Source organism: Mytilus edulis, chromosome 9, assembly GCF_963676685.1.
Source record: "Mytilus edulis chromosome 9, xbMytEdul2.2, whole genome shotgun sequence".
NCBI lineage: Eukaryota > Metazoa > Mollusca > Bivalvia > Mytilida > Mytilidae > Mytilus > Mytilus edulis.
Window position 1 is genome coordinate 62,836,862 of NC_092352.1, and position 20,679 is coordinate 62,857,540.

General features: G+C 30.9%; 1 protein-coding gene across 1 annotated transcript in view; it reads right to left on the reverse strand.

Annotated features, from left to right (window-relative positions):
• The window catches only part of LOC139488771 (guanylate cyclase 32E-like), a 49,978-nt gene extending 36,603 nt beyond the window's left edge, over window positions 1-13,375 (reverse strand). Inside the window, exon 1 of the mRNA XM_071274660.1 lies at window positions 12,395-13,375. Coding sequence (XP_071130761.1) covers window positions 12,395-12,760 — 366 coding nt within the window. The 5' untranslated portion in view covers window positions 12,761-13,375. The remainder of the gene's footprint in view (window positions 1-12,394) is intronic.
• Between the last annotated feature and the right edge of the window lie 7,304 nt (window positions 13,376-20,679).

Sequence of the window (20,679 nt, forward strand, 5' to 3'; positions counted from 1 at the left end):
AACAAAATGTAATGAAGCCATAATCATAACAATTGTGTTATGATTCTGTACCCACAACACGACATTGTGAGATAAAATGTATTAGTTACGATAGATGCCACAAGTTTTGAAAGTAAATCTTAAATAACGTTGAAGAGCGCATAAACTTAAAGAACCAGAGCAGCAAATCCTGTTTAAGGTTAACTTTGTCCCCTGGTAGCTGCAATCTAAGCTTCAACACAATAACATTATTTTACGAAAAGAAAATTGACAGTTTAAATTATAATATGATTCATACCACTATTGAGACAGCAGCCACTAGACGGTAAGCGTGTCGATAATTGCAAATAAACATACCGGTATTGTCGACATGACCCTAACAGGAAACTAGAGAAATATTTTTTTAATATTCAAGCGGAAATATTTGTCATTTCCCAAGCGCCTGAGTCTTAGGTAACTTAATTGTTTTTACAATAATGTCACAGTTTTCCCGTTGTTACATGATGGTATGATGTTATTTCTTATCTATGTTGAAGTTTTTCTTGTCATAAACGCTTATCGATTTACAATGGAGAAATGTCATTGACATATGGTCTACAATAACAATAAATAACCGTCACTTATATTATATCACGTAAAAACTAATAGTGTCCCAAATGGACTGTGTAACAAAAAATCACAACGTAACTTCTTATAGAAACCACAACATAACATACAAGAAGAAAAGCCAACGAAAATAAACAAGTTAGGCGCTTATCTTGATTTATCATCGTCGGGAAAATTTAAACATAACAACTTAAGGATCTATGAACAGGAGGGTAGTTTGTATGCTTTAAATTTCATACTTGAAAATACAGCATGATGTCTTTTGAGAACCAAATCAGACAAGACTTAATGCAGCTTTCCATGATTATCATTCATATCTTTTGTTATGGATGGCGTAATTTATCTTGTTAAATTCAGAGCAGAAATAACATAATCAGAAAGCGAATACCGTATAAATGGTAATCAACTGATCCAAAAGCGTCATAATCTTCTAATAATATTCTAATAGTTAAATAACATTTGTGGAAAATAGAATTTTGTTTTCCACCCAATATCGTGGATATGATAAAAGGGTAGTATGATATTACATTAATGATTGTCAATGATACACAATTGACATATGGTCGATGACTTGAGAAAGCAAATAGGTACGCATCTCAACCAAAATACAAGAGGGAAATCATATTAAGGCATACTTTTGTTTTTATTTTACATATGTTATGAATGTTATATTCAATGTTTATAAGTGTTGAGAAATTCCCACGAATGTTAAACTAAAAACACAAATCGTTGAGAACCCCATTGAGAGATAATACCTGTTGCATTGACTTCTGTTTTAGCATGAAAGCCTTTGATACCTATAGTAATGATAGTATCAGACAAAACATACTAGTATTTTTCGCAATCTGAAGGAATTGACACGGCCTTCATCATCAACACTGAGACATCTCTTTAATTATAGAAACGTAAGTATTTTATGTTGGTTTTCTTTAACTGATATAACAACTGGAATAATAAACTATCTTCAGAAGCAATACAATCAATTCAGGTTTATGTATTTCTAAGTGGGTGGTATATGCAGTTATTACGTCTCTAAAATATCATAAATAGAACATTCATTGACCCATTGAATAAAAAAACCCACAAAAATGATCATCTTTATCTGATGCTAAAATGGAAGACTTAATCACTGGAAATTTATGAGAGAAAAAAATCGCAACTTTTATTTAAAAAGATTGAGATGAATAAATATTATAGGTCATGCACAATTATAAGCGTGAACAAATCATCACAAAATCTAAACAAAAAATATCATAAAAATTAATGCAACAAAAAATATATGATTGACTCTTGTTTATAGATTTAAAAAAATGACTTTACTTCAGTTACGACTCGTCGTACAGAATAAATATGGAAATTGATAATAAAACAAAAGTTATTTGTGTTAAGCTGAGAAACCTATTTTGAAATTATATACTTTCAAGACTAATCAACATGCAGTTGATTAATGTCCCTTTTGTTGTTTGATTAACGTACAATGATATGGCCAATATATCACGCATATTCATTACAATATTCTGATAAAAAGATCAATAAGTTTCATGTAGTTAAGTTCAACAAATGAGATCGAACGGATAGAAGCCCGGACATTTGGGACGGTCATTTAAAACTGAGACGCTGAAAGTTCATACCTAACGTAGCTGTGTATTTATAAATCCCGCTCAGCTTAACGGATGAGTTGTCATTTAATTTACTTCAAACCCATTAAATTATGCAAATTTAATCTGTTTGATAACTTGTTCATGTACTTACAAAAGAAGATCGATTAAATCAATCAAGATGAAATTATATGAAATATTCCATTGTTGCAGATTGACACAAAGATATTCCTTTCCCTTGAACCCTTTTATTTTAATGCGCGGAAAATTGTTGATTTTACATAGTTTAAAGTTGGAACGCTAATTTTCTCGACTATAACAATGATAATTTACATAAATCTGAATAAAACCTGCATAAGTACGACAAGTTTTATTAAGTTGCTAACATTTGATTTATTTAATTTTGATGCATCGTTTTACTTTTCCATTTTAAAATCAATAAAGGGAATTTGATTTATAATAGTTATCAAAGGTACCAGGATTATAATTTAATATGCCAGATACGGGTTTTGTCTACATAAGACTCAGCAGTGACGCTCAGATCAAAATAGTTATAAAGCCAAACAAGTACAAAGTTGAAGAGCATTTGATGACCCAAAATTTCAAAAAGTTGTGCCAAATACGGCCAAGGTAATCTATTCCTGGGATATGAAAATCCTTAGTTTTATCGAAAAATTCAATGTTTTCTAACAAGAAATTTATAAAAATGACCATATGATTGATATTCATGTCAACACCAAAGTGCTGACTACTGGGCTGGTGAAAACCTCGGAGACGAAACGTCCACCAGCAGTTGCATCGACCCAGTGGTGTAAATAGTTATCAAAGGTACCAGGATTATAATTCAATACGCCAGACGCGCGTTTCGTCTACATAAGGCTCATTAGTGACGCTCAGATCAAAATAGTTATAAAGCCAAACAACAAATACGGCTATGGTAATCTATTCCTGGGATAAGACAATCCTTAGTTTTATGTCAACACCGAAGTGCTGACTACTGGGCTGGTGATACCATAGGGGACGAATGAATGTGCTTTTGAACCCCACAAAAAACTATGAAAATAACATTGAGTTCTTACATATTAAAATCACTGCATGCACTTCCAGATTATATTCTTTGGCTACTTTAAAATTATGATTCAATAAATACTAAAATCCGAAGTGTATTTTGTTATTTAATATGAACGGGAACATATTTGTACAAAGAACATTCGAAAACAACAACGACAAGACACATATATTTTGAATGATATGTTAATCCAAACAAAAGACCTTCTTTTCTAATTGATACTTGGAAAAATACACGATAAAGGATAACACATCACTTTTCATGGAAGCATAATTGTTTTTCGGCCGTTTTATTGTTGAATAGCCATTGTCCACACAGAGAACCATGGAGAATTGAATCTGTAATGTAACACTTGGCATATAGAATGATACGAGTATAATAATACCGGTCGAATTAAAGAACAACGTGGAAACTTTATCAAGGCATTAGATACAAAATGCTATAACCAACTTGCTTTTATGCAATATATATGTGCAATTTGAATATTTATTTCATGATTATCCCTCCCTGTTTTTCTCATGTTGAAATAAATGACTTAAGGCACGAAACCCAAGTGACTGAACTCTACTACTTACGGGTTAACGAATGATATACCAAATAAATTCAACTGCACTGAATTTCCTCCGATTCTCAGTTTGAAAAGATCATAATAGAACTATAGCTTTTATGTAATCTTCATATCAAATGCATGATTAATTGAGAAAAATATTTTCATTTCCGTTCAGTTTCCAGTAGGTACTGTGAAAATTTAACCAATTACTAAAAGCCACCTTTTGGAAATTTCAATTACAACTTTCATCCGCTTGTACAATATATTGCGTAAATAATTATTGGAAACTTATAAATTGAAGTTCATGTGAGCAATTTATAAAACTGCTGTGATTTATTCCGTGTATGAAATTTATTAACACAAAAGATGACGTTCTGATATAAATAGACATACATAAAGCTATGAACTGATGAGCAATATCTTAATTGACATCTGAAATAGGTCTATAAATCTAAGCATTCGCTAGAAATGGAAATATAAGTTAAGTATGGATTTGTATATGGCTGTTGCAGGATTATACATTATAAAACTGTAGTATGTATGAAAAAGTACATGTGATAATTGAAAAATTGTAAAGTTCAATATCAATTTCAATTTTTAAGATTTCAAACCGAACACAAACCCTTTAAAAGATTTTGATTACTTACACATAGCAAAAATGACAATATGATACCTAGAGATACGTACTTTACGTTTGAAACAATTGTCCCAACAGCATCGAGGTAAATCGAATGCAATTTTTGTTTTGTTTGTCATTATATTAAACTGATAGCATTTCCGCTAGAAATGGAAATATAAGTTTAGTATGGATTTGTATATGGCTGTTGCAGGATTATACAGTAGTATGTATGAAAAAGTACATGCGCTAATTGAAAAATTGTAAAGTTCAATATCAATTTCAATTTTTAAGATTTCAAACCGAACACAAACCCTTTAAAAGATTTTGATTACTTACACATAGCAAAAATGACAATATGATACCTAGAGATACGTACTTTACGTTTGAAACAATTGTCCCAACAGCATCGAGGTTAATCGAATGCAATTATTGTTTTGATTGTCATTATATTAAATTGATCGCATTTCCGCTCGAAATGGAAATATAAGTTTAGTATGGATTTGTATATGGCTGTTGCAGGATTATACAGTAGTATGTATGAAAAAGTACATGCGCTAATTGAAAAATTGTAAAGTTCAATATCAATTTCAATTTCTAAGATTTCAAACCGAACATAAACCCTTTAGAGATTTTAATAACTTACACATATAGCAAAAAGGACAATATGATACCTAAAAGATACGTACTAGACGTTTGAAACAATTGTCCCAACAGCATCGATGTTAATCGAATGCAAAAATTGTTTTGATTGTCATTATATTAAATTGATCGCGATTAATTACAATTTGCTTAAGCATTTCGACACATGTGTCATGAAAGTGATCTCAATCTTTTATTTTAACCTTGTAAAAAGGATTGTCTTAAAAGATCAATCCGAATTATAGAATTCATTTAAATATAAAATGAAAATAGTCTTTGCACATTTAAGGAAATGAAAATTGATAACAATCACCGACTGAATGTTTAAGGAAATACAATCAGTGTCTTTAATTGACTTGTTATCTGAATGGCAAAGTTGGGTTATGATGACAAAAATGTCTTCCATCCAAATTTTAAAAGAAAATATTTTGAACAACAGCTTAAAATAGAAAACAATTTTCTATATATAACGTTATCTTATTATTTCCTTTTAAAATAAGAAAAGAGAAAAATTGCAAGCTATTGAACCAAAATAATATGTATTTCCTTTTGAATGTTTATGTCACAAAAATATGGACATGCTTCGTACACTGTATATAGCTAGACCATCGAAGTCAAGTGAAATGTACAAAACCAGAATTGAATGTTTCAGCTGTGAAGATTAACAATTTCGTTATTAAAATTAATAAGCAAATTTTAAGGACAATTATATTGATGCGAGTGAATATATTGGTTGATTGGTTATTTGGTGTTAACGCAACTATTTGCTTATATTGACAGACATATTTATTGGTGAATGAATCTTACGAACACACATAATAAGCAAAAAATTGATTCCTGAAAAAACTAGTTTTTAGGTTGTGCTTAAACACCACTGTCCAGGTAATTTGGGATTGTAGAGAGCTCACAAACATGTCTAACAGAACCACATTGCTTATTTAAAAATAAAGTAGATTTAGTTTGATATACAACGAGACAATGATTCATCATAGTGTAAATGAAGTAGATGTAAGCCTTTATAGGCAACTGTACGGCCTTTATCAATTTTGGAAAATATCCCAACCGCTATAAAAGACCCCTACATGAAAAATATGAAACAATTCAATTTAGAAAACTAACGGCCTATTTATTTAAAAATAGTTTACGAATTAAAACATGACAGGTATGAACCAACGAAAACCACTAAACTGCAGGTTCCTGACTTGGCACATGCACATAAATAATGTGGATGTGAGAAGCATGTATGTGATCACTCAACCCTCCCCAAACCTGGGACAGTGGTGCTACCGTACAACAAAAGAAAAAACTATAAAAATCAGTTGAAAAGGTCTCGGCTGATCAGATCAATACAAAGCAGAAAAAACATCTAAAATCAAAAATTAAGTTTTGACACGTGAACACACCGTTACTGTCATAGTATTAAGTATGAGCCAGTACCGAGTTAAAAGTCTGTAATCCAGTGGTTGTCGTCGTTGGTTTCTGTCTATTGTAAGAGGTCGGTCATTTAAAAACGTATCAACCGTATCATATACGTTGACGTATATACGCATCTGCAGATATACCAAACAATATATTGTGATCCCGAGCTTAGGCTATTACATGTTTTCCCTCTGTCCCAGTGGTATCTTTTGACCCTCTTTTCCTACAATTAAGTCAGCTACACAATTAGATACTAGCATTATAATTAATCAGTTGCCCATCTGCATTATTGAAAGTCTATACAGTTAAAGCTCGGGATCACATAATGTTTATTGGTAAATCTGCAGATGCGTATGCGTCAACGTATATGATATACGGTTGATAAGTCTTTAAATGACGGACCTCTAATTATGACATGTGTAAGTTATAGTCAATAACGACAAATAACTTGAATGACAAACCTGAATGCGTAGCTTGAAAAATATTTAATATAAAATATTATCAAAATCTATCGAAAATATTTACTCTTCAACCATGTTCAAATAAAAGCAAAATAACTTAAAAATTACAAAAGAAGGTTTACCTACACCTTACCCTGATCATATTAACAGCAACACTAATATATATCATGTATGTAGGCAGATTGTATTGTCTCAATACAAACGTAAAGCAATTTCCCGACGTCAAACTTTCGTGTACGGAATTCTTAACCTGTAAATTAACTTACTAGTCTATTTTAGTGTACAGTAGATACGGTTTAGCCATATTTGTAATGGCAGTGTTAGTGCCACATGATTCGATCTTCTAAGTGTTATCAAACGGTGTCTTTATGTAAAAGCTTGTATGTCATGTCTGACCCAAGGTTATCGTTATTTTTCTGTTACAGTCCCTATAAAAGTCCACTGCTTTATAAATCATTTCGACGATTTAATCGTTTGCCTTAATTAGTTTTACAGGAATGATGCGTAGTTATACTGATCCATTGTCACTTATTTTGATGTCCAAACACCATAAGCATTCTATCACATGAAACCGGAAGTAAATTACTTTGTTGAAGTAATTTGAGTTATCAAAACATTTGTTACAATCGTACTGGCTTGTGCAGACATTTGTCTTATTTATCTAGTCTTCAGAACAGACAAAGATCATCAAACGCCAATTAATCATTAAAAACCGATACCTTGTGATAATTCATATCATAAACCGAGAAAAATTTAATTAATTGTTTCCAAGGGAGAAAACATTTAAATCAATTTAGAAAAAGTTGTATGTATTCCTTCAAGTATTTTCGTCCAGATAAAGCGGTTACTCACATTTGCACTGTTACTAATCAGTCTATTTTCTAAAGGCTTTATAAGCAGTAAACTGCAGCTGGAATATCTCAAGTGGTTTTTAGTCAATTATTATTCCTAACCAAGTAGTTATAATGGTTCCTGTATTCTATAATAGCAAATCCTGTCAAATCACTGAAACGAAATGCGTTATACAAGGATGTTCTTATATCAAAGTTAATGTTTGCATTAGACAGGAGGAGATTATCAAAGTAAAGTCTATTGCATTTAGTAGAAATAGTCATTCAGTAAAGAATAATTCTTACTATGAAAGTACGAAGATCTAGTATGATGATTGTCATGATTCCACTCGATCTTTACCAGTGACTAAACAACGTAAATTTACCTAAACGCTTACGTAAATGTGAAATTATACTTAAAACTAAACTCTTCATTTATTATAAAAATTAAATATCGCATGGCATGTTGTCATGCATCTACTATATTTCTGTGAACCATTAAAAGATCAAATAGGGTCAGTCCTAAACAATCCAAGTTTAGACTAGCCTAATATTAGTTTAGCTATTGATAAAATCGATTAACACAAGGATACTCATGGGTGCTATCAAAAGTTTACAATAGACCACATCATGGCCATCAGCAACAATTCAAAAAGGACAATAAGGGTACACATAACGGCAACAAAAACATTAAATTTAGCAATCCAAATCTCATAAAAAATGAAGTTGATCTCGGGTGAATCAGAAAGGTAAAAAGATTTCTTCCTTGGTAGTAGACCGTCGTGTTTTTGGGGCAAAACAAAAGCAGATAATTACTATTATTTAAAGATTTTAGGAGGAAGAGAAGAACGGTATAATTCGTAACCACCGTATGTGTAACTCAAACGGTTTATTAAGGAGGAACAGAAGAACGGTATAACTCGTATACACCGTATGTGTTACTCAAACGGTTTATTAAGGAGGAACAGAAGAACGGTATAATTCGTATACACCGTATGTGTAACTCAAACGGTTTATTTTGCTTCATAGATTGCTTGGTGTTTCATGCCATTTTCAGAATATTGCGCTTTTTCTGGGAAGTCATTTTTAATTGGTGTAGAAAGCTAGAGTGCCCAGAGTGACAATCTAAGTTTAGTAGGAAAATTGACAAACCGTGCAAGGGCTGTATAGCTGCAAGGTCGTTAAAAAATTCCATAGGACAATTGCCAATCATAGTCAATTACGATTGAGTCGAAAGCACCAAAGCGTACCGAGTTCCAACTTACAACCTTAGTGTTGACAGGCTATTGGTACAGTAGTGGCAGTTATTAAAAGAAATTGAACTAAATACATCTACATTAGCGATTTCTTTTCATTTTAGTCAAGTATCATTAATTGAAAAAGACAGGTTTCCTGTATGGTCTCAAGGATTGTGAACGGATTTATTTCTGTTCAAGAACAATTAAAAGCTGAAAATAGTGTGCAGACTTTCTTTAGGCAAATATTTTGTTATCTTTGTTATTTACTTTTATAATGCGTATCTGATTCTGCTGGTGAGTCAAAAATTATTTAGATTTAAAAAAAAATCAAAATTGTGTGTATTGTAACCGTCAATCGGAACATGAAATCAAAAAATAAATACTAGTTACAATATATCAATTTAACACAAATTGGATTTCTCTCTACTTTTTGAATTTCGGCTGTTTAAGTTAAGTAAAAATCTCGTATATGTTTATGCAGGTAAAATGTTTGGCACCTAGTCAAAATAATAAAAGATAATTGACGAAAAACAATTCCTAAATATGATTTGTATTCTTTGCTTTGAATAATTGATTCATATGAATATGACAGATGTTGTCCATTCGTTTGATGTGGTTGAGCTTTTGAGTTTGCCATTTGATTAGGGACTTTCCGTTTTGAATTGTCCTCGGAGTTCAGTATTTTTGTGATTTTACTTTTTACATCATCAAAGGTTATATAGTCAACTTATCCTTAGTTTTTATTATTCAGATTACTTGTTTGTAATATTTATCGAAACATCTGATTTTTTCCCCCTGCATATCTGATTTTCATTATTTTCGTTTTAACTAATTGTCTAGTTCTGAATGGCTTACTTCCTATAATCTTGGGTAAAGTTCTCTTTAAAGAAGTTGTTAATGGCCTCTGAAAATCAATTAAACACGACTTTTTAAAATGCAAAAACCGATCCGTTCTTATTTTATCTTTGCGAACTTACTGAATAGAAAATCAACCTAGTTATTGAATTTTTAAAATTTATTTACGTGTGTCTGAAGTGGAAGACATGAAAATGTAGTAATTTAAGATAATGTCAATCAGCGTATCTTTATTTGACATAATACGTTAGAAATTTCAATTTCAGAGAATTCGGATTCAATTCTGAAGTTTGTATCATGATCAGTTATAGTAATAGGAATTCACAAGAAAATTACTTCCCAATGAATACAAATACCAAATATGAATATCCGTACATAGAGTTCAACACTTAAATTTTAGCTATCAATTTGCTTTTAAGTTTAAAGGATATTTTCACTTAAAAATAACTTTATCAACATGTGAGTATATGTATCCTAGTTTATTGTCAAACAAAATAGTCTTTAATCGGAAAAAGTTTAGCGCCAAGTTACTGTACGGTAAGTCTTAAAATTGCAGATGTCAGATATGGATATGACCCTCAAAATACTTCAATCTGACCTTGTCGATTATACGTAATTGCACGAATCTACGATTTGTAAAAATAAATTGAAAAAAATTAAGAACAGAAGAAATTATGCAAACATGACTAATTTTGTTTTTCTTCAGAAGGCTTTAAATTTATAGAAATATTTAAGTTTTCCATAAATACTTTACTAGTTACAGACATACACCACACACTTTGACCTTTAAAGATCTTTTAAAATATACAACAATTGATAACATTGTAGACAAAAAAAAGCAAATTATTATTATAATGATTTTTTAGAAACATTAATGACAGGTTGACACAATCAAAAGATGACTATGATAATGATGATATCTAATCGACGGGGATTCTAAAGGGGAATGAGAAACTTCAGTCAATACTGAAAAGCAAAACTATCATGTCTCATTGGCCATATCTTTTTTTTTAAATTTCATATTGAGGGGGGATAGGACCTTTATCGGGACTCTGGGATTTGGGTGTTTTTAAGCTCGGGATTTCGGGATCAGGACCCCTCTTATCCCCCCTCCATATTGACATATATAATATATGTTACACTTTATGACTTACAGTATTAACTGTAGTAAGACATCAATGAAACAAGAAAAAAATATCCAATTTACATATTTACAAGGATTATCTACAATGTATGTCTAATTCAGAATCATTACATATGAAATTGGTTCTACCTCTAACACAATTAAGTCTTTATTTGAGTAGAATAATAACCCATAAAACGTGGTGATAAGGAAACGATTTATACTGAAAATACATGTTCTAAAACTACTCATGATAACAAAGGCTACCCAAAAGAATTTACGGTTTTTATGTCAATGTAAAATTAATAAAATTGTTTGATGCGCTGAATTTTCATTATGATTAAATGCTTATTTTGTGTATCTTTATAGTGTGATTGTACAAAAATGAGATGCGTGATAGTCGGCAATGTAGAAACACCAAACAAATATCCCCGGCAAAATTTGAACAATATAATTATGATTCGGAAATTAATTTGTTAAAGTGTGAGATACATATCTCGTCATAGACAAAAACCATATAATTAAAGAACATCAGGAAAACTGACAAAACTAATCTTAATTATTATAACGGAAAGCCATAAAACATATCTATACAATAACAATTAGAAGCCCTGTTGTTGCAACTCATCTACATTTTTATGTAAGATAAAATAAAATCATGGCGAAAATATTGACAAATGAAGAAAAAACTATATATCATTATGCCAAATATATCTGGTGTTATCAGGTATGATCGAAATCAAACAAAACGTTATGTATATGATTTCCAAACTTTTGAGTAAATGTAAACATGCAAAAAAGTATTTAAATCACTGACCACATTATCAGAGGAAGTTGTCGCAACTGAACAAAAAATAGTAAGACTAGTTCTTATTTGTGCAGAAAATACTGAAGTTAGATGTAAATTTTCCTGTTTTTTTTTATTTTTGTCTCATTGACACATACACAGCATATATGTGTAAATCCAGTCTACTGCTAACATATTGAGACCATTCCAAATTTTGTTAATGATAAGTCTTTCGAAGACGAAACGCGCGTCTGGCGTTAATATAAAACGTCAATCCTGGTATCTGTGATATGTTTTTTTATGTATATTCATTCGTTTGCTTTTGCGAACTATTATTTCTAGTACATAAACAGTTCATCGAAAAGGGTACGTAAAAAAATGTATTTTTCTATTTAGGTAGCTCAAATAGTAATAACATACTAGATAAAATAAGTAACATATGAAAGGGGACAAAAAAGTGACTGAAAACACCATGGTTAAAAGCAGAAAAGACACAATGACAAACACTAGTCCCTCAAAACACTACACACACACACTTAGTTGTGCATATTTTGCGTTGGATTTCATCTTTCCGTTTTCCTAGTGGTGCATATACTTTACATTTAATAATAAATTACTTACATATGAAACCATAGGAAGATTGAATGCAGAAGCTATCCTTCCTTCGTGTATACATGTTTCCTGAGGTCCTATATAAACGGAAATATTATGTTTTAATAATTCCACTGTTTGGCGAATACTCTCCTTTTCACTACCATATGTTTCTGCAGATGTGAAAACTAGATCGGTATTTGGTAATAGTGTTGAGTCTGAATTAATTTCGTCCAATGCAAAGGTTAATGCACCTGATATAGATTGACCAGGGCGCTGGTAATATTTACCTAATTGTTCCGATCCGGTTAAATATCCTAAACGGATAACGTTACTTCCAAAAGTAAATGTCACAAATCCATAACACATCACCAGAAAATAAATAAAATTTATCATTTTCGTTAACTTTCATTATCCATATATGCAATCACAACATTATTTCTGTAGCTTCGTCTGAAAAATAAATATAAACTTATTCACGCCACATTCATGCATGCATATTGGGTAATTATCGAAGACGCAGAAAAATTTGCCGCCCCGCTTATTTGTTTCTGTGGCGTATATAACTATAATAACTACTTTTTAACGTCCTCAGAGAGAAGCAAACGAAGTCAGCATCACTGATGCAGGAGATTATATAGACTATCGAGTTAACGTGAACTTTGATTTTTAACAAATGGCAAATTAAATTACTGTTTTTTCTCCAACAGAGTATAAAGTAAATGATCCGAAGTATTAGTTGTTTGATAACTTTGTTTTCTCGTGGAAATTAATTAGCTGTTAAACTGTTATTTCTGAAACGTTCAATCTATTTCTGAAATAAGAAACAAAATTAAATAGATTCTTTTTCATAAGTCACTTAACACACGTAGTGTAGATACAGTTTAATTAACTTTCCAGAGAAATTTCTGGCTTTATCACTGAGAATTCACTGAGATATATATAAGCTCCCAGTATGCACAGACAGTTTCGATATTGCTCTCCGAGACTTCGAAGATAAAAATTCGCAGCATAAGTTAACCTCCTGTTAGTTTTACTTCCTAGTAAGACTTAAACTATCATTGCTTGCAAGCTTATAATCAGAGAACAGTTCTAAACCCCCTCTATTGTTTAAAACAGGACTGAATTATGTGTTAAATCGAAAGTTAATCATAACACCAACTGATTATTATTGATGCTCGTGCATTTGTTGTATCAAAAATTTAAAAACAGATAGAAACAACGCTCGAAAATAATTTTGTATTCGCACAAGTACCAGTTTTAAAGATATTCTGAACGATTAAATATATAGTCTGGAGCCTGTAATTCAGTGGTTGTTGTTGTATATTATATATGTTTTTCGTTCATTATTTTTTTCTCGTTTGAAATTTTTTACATTTGTCATAATGTCTGAACCTTTTTTAGAGGACTATGCGGTATGAGTTTTACTATATGTTGAAGGCCGTACAGTGACCTATAGTTGTGTTTGCTGTGTCAATTTGGTCTCTTGTAAAGAGTTAATACTAATTGCCAATCATACCACATCTTCTTATTTCTATAAAAAAAACCAAACAATTTAAACGTTATACAAAAGGTTAAAATGATTAGCAAGGTGCAGTTCATACTGAAGCTATAACTGTAGCAATGTTTTTGATGGATTAATGATCACTTAGAATGAAAGCAAATCATGTTGTGGTTTCTATAACCATGTTTTACTCTTCTTTAAATAAACCATAAGTAATGCAATAGGCTGATGCTAGTTTAAACTAAGTGGTAAACTTTATAGCATATGAAGGCCTAGAGGAATTTATCATTTTGATTGAAGTTTGCAGTTGCTTGTAACAAGTGTTCATATCTTCAAACATCATCATCAGGTTGTTTCTCTGCTGGAAGTTGCTTGTCATGGGGTGAAATTTTCATGGCTAGAGAAACATTATGGAATGATTACGTTTCGTCTCCGGGTTTGTTTTGTGTGTAGTTTCTGTTGCGAATCATCAGATTTATGTTAAGGGGTTTATTGGCGGTAATTTTTATTGTCGTCTTATGTCACTCGGTTGCTTTTTTTTCTTGCCTTGGTCCGTTGGTATAAAGTAGTAGTACATTTTACAAGACTGAACATTTGAGAAACCTAAATGGCCATAAAGCAGTAAATATAAGTTATTTTGTAAACACATGTATGCTTCATTTCTCTTCAACCGAGAGTTTTTTTTTCTACGCAAAAAAAAACAAGAATCAAATGAATTTGATAAAAAAAAGAACCGTTTCAAGAAAAAGAAGAATGTTGTACACCTTTTAGACCTTTTTAAAATGCAACTTCGTAAAAAAGTAATATTTTAGTAAGCTAACGTTTGGTTTTAATGGGGCAAACGGAAAGGGGGAAGGGGGACTAAATTATTTATTTAATCATCAGATTTATGTTTAGGGGTTTATTGGCGGGGATTTTTATTGTCGTCTTATGTCACTCCGTTGCTTTTTTTTTTTCTTGCCTTGGTCCGTTGGTATTTTTTTGCACCTTGTGTCAATACTATATAACATTTCGGGTTGATAGTTGTCTCATTAGGTATCACACCACATCTCCTTACTTTTCCAGCCATTTAATCTAGAACTTGTCACTATTATTTAAAGACATTATAACACATTAAAAATGTCTGCATATTAAATTTATAAAGATCTTTATTTTCATTCTTTTAAGCAATGCTATCAATTAAAACAATAAAATAAATGTGAGGTGAAAAAACAATCTGTCACATATACAATGTATCAGTCAAAAATGACAAACTTAATTTATTTTAATAAGTTTGAAGAATTTTACACATTGTTTTCTATATAATTCAAATATATACATGTAGTGGCAGTGAACCACAGAAACATTGTAGACGACCTTCATATTGATAAAACAGATATTTCATTTCTATAAACATGAATTCGTGTCAATTTCAAACACGATATCCAACACTCGAAGGAAATTGATAGGTCATATACGTTTCTGTCTCGATGTTTTTAATGACAACTTAAGTGGTAGTTATAAGAGACTGGGACACTAAATACTAAATTAAGGCAGAAAAAACTGCTTTGGTTCGTGCAATGACATAATACAGTGATAGTATTATGTTGCCAGAAATCGAACGATTTAGCTTTTTATTAATCTTCATAAAACTTGATAGCTTTACGTTGAAAAAAGATTGCATTCACTTTATTCAAAACTTTTAAAACTCAAATAAAACGGGAGTTGTAGGACATTCACACTGAAATGAATTTCCTAAATATTATTTCAGCACGCCATTCTATCATCATATATATTTTCATTAACTAGAGAACTTATAGGACTTGCTGGGAAAAATACAAATTTTATAAGACATTGTCATCTAAATAGCCCGATAATTTAGAATTGGAAGTTTATTTTTTGTAGTTTGATAAGGACATACAAGCGTTGATTGAATCATATTTTGTATGAAGCGCGAAAGCGCTCAAAACTAAAGATGTGCGGCTTATGAAATTATAAAAGAAGCCGAAAAACATTTTTCTTGCCAGTATTACAATGTTTTCTACAAAATAATTGGGCTTTTCGAAAAAAATATTTTAGTCAATTATATATGTATTGCCAACAACTGAACTAATTATGTTCCGATTCAAACTTTTAAAAGTAAACTAAATAAGTAATACAACATTATATTCATAGACAATCAAGAATGTGATACCTGTTACTGTCTATCATCTTCAAAACTGTAATATATCAATAACCAATTTCTATAGCAAAAGTTATCAGCAAGCAGAGTTCTTCATAAAAGTAAGATTTTACCAAAATTGTTTGCTTACTTTTTATACAAGTTATTGACTTTAAATGATGATTATTACCTTTTTTGTGATTAAAGCAAAAAGCTAAAGAACATAGAGAGAAATCGTAATTAGAAACAAATATCAGCACTACACTATCAACAAAAAAAAGAGATTATCATCATAAATTCTATTCTAGTCCACATTGTTGAAGTTTGTTCATTTTTGAAGATCAATATATACCTATATGATCAACATATATTCTTAGGGGCTCATGTTTGATGACGTTGTCAAATAAAAGTCTGCTGAAACTGTATTGAAATGATAAATGATAGCTTTATTGTTCTGCTTCGTGTAAAATATATCAAAACTATTATTGTTAATTTCCTCATGTCAGAAACGATAGACTGAAGAGTAAATAACTTGTGTCGTTCACTTGTCAAATTTTGATCAGTCTATGAAATAGGCTGCCTTTTCCTGAAAAAATCAGTAGTACAACATATGTTTTAAATCACGTAAATGTACTGAATATGCACTATATAAATAACGCTAAATGCTTCAAAGTTGATTGTGAAAACTTTTAAATTAGAAGACCTGTTATGTGGATTAAACATAGAATTTGCAGCCACTTGTGTACTAATCGTAAAAACATAAAAAAAATAATATGATGTGGTATGATTGCCTATAAAATATCTCTCGTCAAGAGACCATACCAAACGACACAGAAACTAACATCTTTAAAGGGCTACCGCATAGCCTTCAACGATGACCAAAATGCTCATATATATAAACCTATACTGACCATTTAAGGAAATCAGTAAATAAATAAATATACGATTTAATTAGGTCATTTGCCAATATTTTCAATATGATATCTTTATTTTTTTATGGAAAAATAGTTGTTTCACAAATTCCCCCCACATATATATATATATATATATATATATACAATGACAACGCATCAGATTTATTAGAGCACCTTATTTACTGTCAACTGAACGATTCACCTCTTCAAAAGGAAACGTCACTCTTTTTTTTAAATTTATATTACATTATTAGTGTCATTGAAGTCTGTACAAAATTCAACATGTTTGTCGATTATTCCGTTGAATGTGACAAATTGCTTTTATGATATTAAACTGTTTTGTGACCTTGCTCTAGAAAAGTCAGACAGACTAAATAAAGGTCATTCTAGGTTTTAATATTGTTCTTTATCGCAATGTCATCGTAGTTCTGTATTTTACAAACCAAGAATATAATGGTGTACAAGATACAGAAGTTTTTAGAGAACAAAAATAGAGCATTCATTTGCAATCTATACTTAACGTCAAAGGTGTGTTTCCAGATTTATAACTATAATTAAAAAATACAACAAACACATTACGTCATATATAGATAGAAGAAGATGTCGTATGAGTGCCACTCAGACAACTCTCTATCCAAATAACAATTTGTAAAAGTAAACCATTATAGAACAGAGTACGGCCTGCAACACGGAGCTTTAAAGGGCCCCATATATTACATAAAGAAAAATCAATCAAACTGGAAAACCAACGGTCTAATCTTTCTAAAAACAAGAAACGAGAAACACATCAACAAACGCCAACCACTTAACATCAGGTTCCTGACTTCATACAGGTGGACACAAATGGAGCGGCTTTTAACATTTTAATATGCACCTACCCTCACCTTAGCAATAAACAATGGAGTAACATCACAACATAGAAAGACACACTATTGAATATAAATTGAAATGACTTTATTCAATCAAAAGACATATATAAACAAATCAAGTGAACACATACTGAACGAATAAATTTGATCTATGGCACAATATTCATACACAATTAATATAAACAAAACCCAGCCTAGATAAAATTGTCCTTGCTTGAAAGTTATCTTGTTATAGAAGAAATCTACAAATAAACATTAAGAATAATAACAAAAAAGAGGCGCAATGCAAACTAAAATGACGACAAAAGTTGGTTGCATTCCAAAGAATTTCATCTCCAGTAATGAATATGCTGTTCTAGATATACAGGTTAAATTGAGAATGGTGACTTGTTAAATCGTTTTTTTTTTAATTTCTTTTCCCAATTCCTTTTTACCCCCGGGATGATTTTGGGGAAATGAAAAGAATGCGATAGAATCAATAATAACTTGTTTCTTTAATTTTTATATTAGATAGCAATAGAAGATGACTAAAACAAAAGAAATCAGTTGTTGATGGATTCCCTGTTAAATTTGAACCAACGCCTAAAAGGTAAAAATATAATCAATTTAAATTGGTTAAAACAAACGTGTTATATGCCAATCTTGTGTCTTATGGTTTCAATTATTAAATAGTTACAGCGAAACTGTCTTTTTTATGACTTATTTAAGTTATGAAAAACATTTTGATAGAATCGACTGAACGCAAATGATTCATTTTGCACATTTGTCATTGTTGCCGTTACAATCTTGTTTTCGACGACAAAAGGTAATATATTCAATAATGTATTAGACTCTAAGTTCAAATTTTTAAATATAATTTTATGCTATTTACACGATATATATATTTTTTCAGGTGTTTAATATACAAGGGATTTTCTTGGGGAATAGATACATACTAAAATTCTATATCCTAATAATAATAATAATAATAATAAATTCTTTATTTAAAGAGGGTAAACTCAGTTAGTTACAATAAACTAATCTTCCCTGAGGCCCTCAAAATGAGGTTTCCAAGAATACCAATTTATGTATTACCAATATATACTGTAATTACATATTAGTTTTAAAGCGTCCAAACAACACGAAAATAGATACATCCTAGGAATATGCTGACCAGAAGACTGTCAATGATATCATATATAATATTGAAAATGATCAATAATAAATAACTAACCGGGTCACCACTCTTAATTTATCATTTCATTTCCCTGAACATATTATTAATTGCCATGTATTCATTTTGATTTTTAAATGTAAAATTCACAAATAATGAACTTCAGTTTAAACGACAAGTTAAAACTAAAACTCTATCTATCTTCAATGGTGGATTAGATAAACACATTACAGTGATACAGTGTTTAGCTACAAATGCTTTTGTTTGAAATAAAGTAATTTTCCGATACTGCGCTTGGAGTTTACGCAGAATGGTTCAATGACTATTCATGCAATTCAATAGAAAACCTTTAGCTCACTAGGTGAAATAAAACGATCACTGAACACTATGATGATATACTAAGCAGTTAGCAAGCAAACGATTTGAGAAGAATGGACTTTTCTACAGTCGAAATGTACATGTACATATTCATGTATGGAAACCGTTATATCAACTTGTGTTCAAAAATATTTTTTTCTAACGACAGCACTCCACTGTCAGACAATCATTTTTTGATTTTTAACTACACCAGTGATGGCATGGTCGAAGAATTAAAGACAACACGAGTAGTAAAATTAAAACAGTAGATTATCGATGTTGATATCTCGTAAATCAATTAAGAAGACAAACCAAGGCAACATGCATAAACTGAGGGAAATCGTATGACCTCAAAAAGGAGCGAGACAGGGTGCGTCAGAGTAGTCACCGCTATATGTGAGCATAATCCGCCAGGCAAATCCACAATCAGTAAAAATATCGCAACCGGGAATATGACACAATCGATAAATTACCGATTAGACAATTATTTTGTTTTTTAAAGATTCAAGACTGTCAAAAGGAACTAGCTATAAGTACAAATAGTACAGAAATATTGTGCTACATGTACACAACTTTTTTCTTCATAATTTCGGGTTTTTTTTAATGATACACACCATTTATTTATAAAGGAGTAGGTTCAGTAAGACCCTTTTTTGGCCCAAAAATATAGCAGTTTTAGAAAATTGTGAAAATGTTATCTTTAAGCTATATTTTGGAAAGCAAAATGCTTCTGCTACATAAATATGAGCTGTTTTTGACATTACAATGCACAAATATCGCGTTCTAGTTTCATTAAGTCGTGATAAGTTACTGAAATCTTCAAAATTTAAGGATTCTGGTTAATTTTTAGACGGTTTCCATCTAAAATGAAAGTAGCCGCATTCGTGTTCATTCATAATATTGAAATGTAAGTTGTACTAGTATTTGATGATAATACAAAACATATATAAAGGTTGAGGATGAACACGGATGCGGCCACTTTCATTTTTGACAAAAAACATCTGAAAAGTATGTTTTTTTGGCATATTTGGTAGATTTTTCATATCTAAGCTTGAATCAGAGCGTTTTTAATGACTAAATCAGTTAAAATCTTTCACATAAACTTATCGAATCAATTGAAATAGACACTTAAGTGTTTAAAAAGTGTCAAAACTTTCGTTAGATTAACCTGAAATTTGAGGCCAAAATCGGTCCTTACCGGACCTACTCCATTATGTATTGATTATGTCTACTATTTCATTTTCGCTTCAGTTATATCGTCTTTCGTCCTCCCTCGCCTTTTTTCTTTCTTTTATTCCATCTTCTATTGATATGATAAAAATTAAGGAAAGTATTAACCACTGAATTTCTAATAATAAACATCCTCTTTGAAAATCAG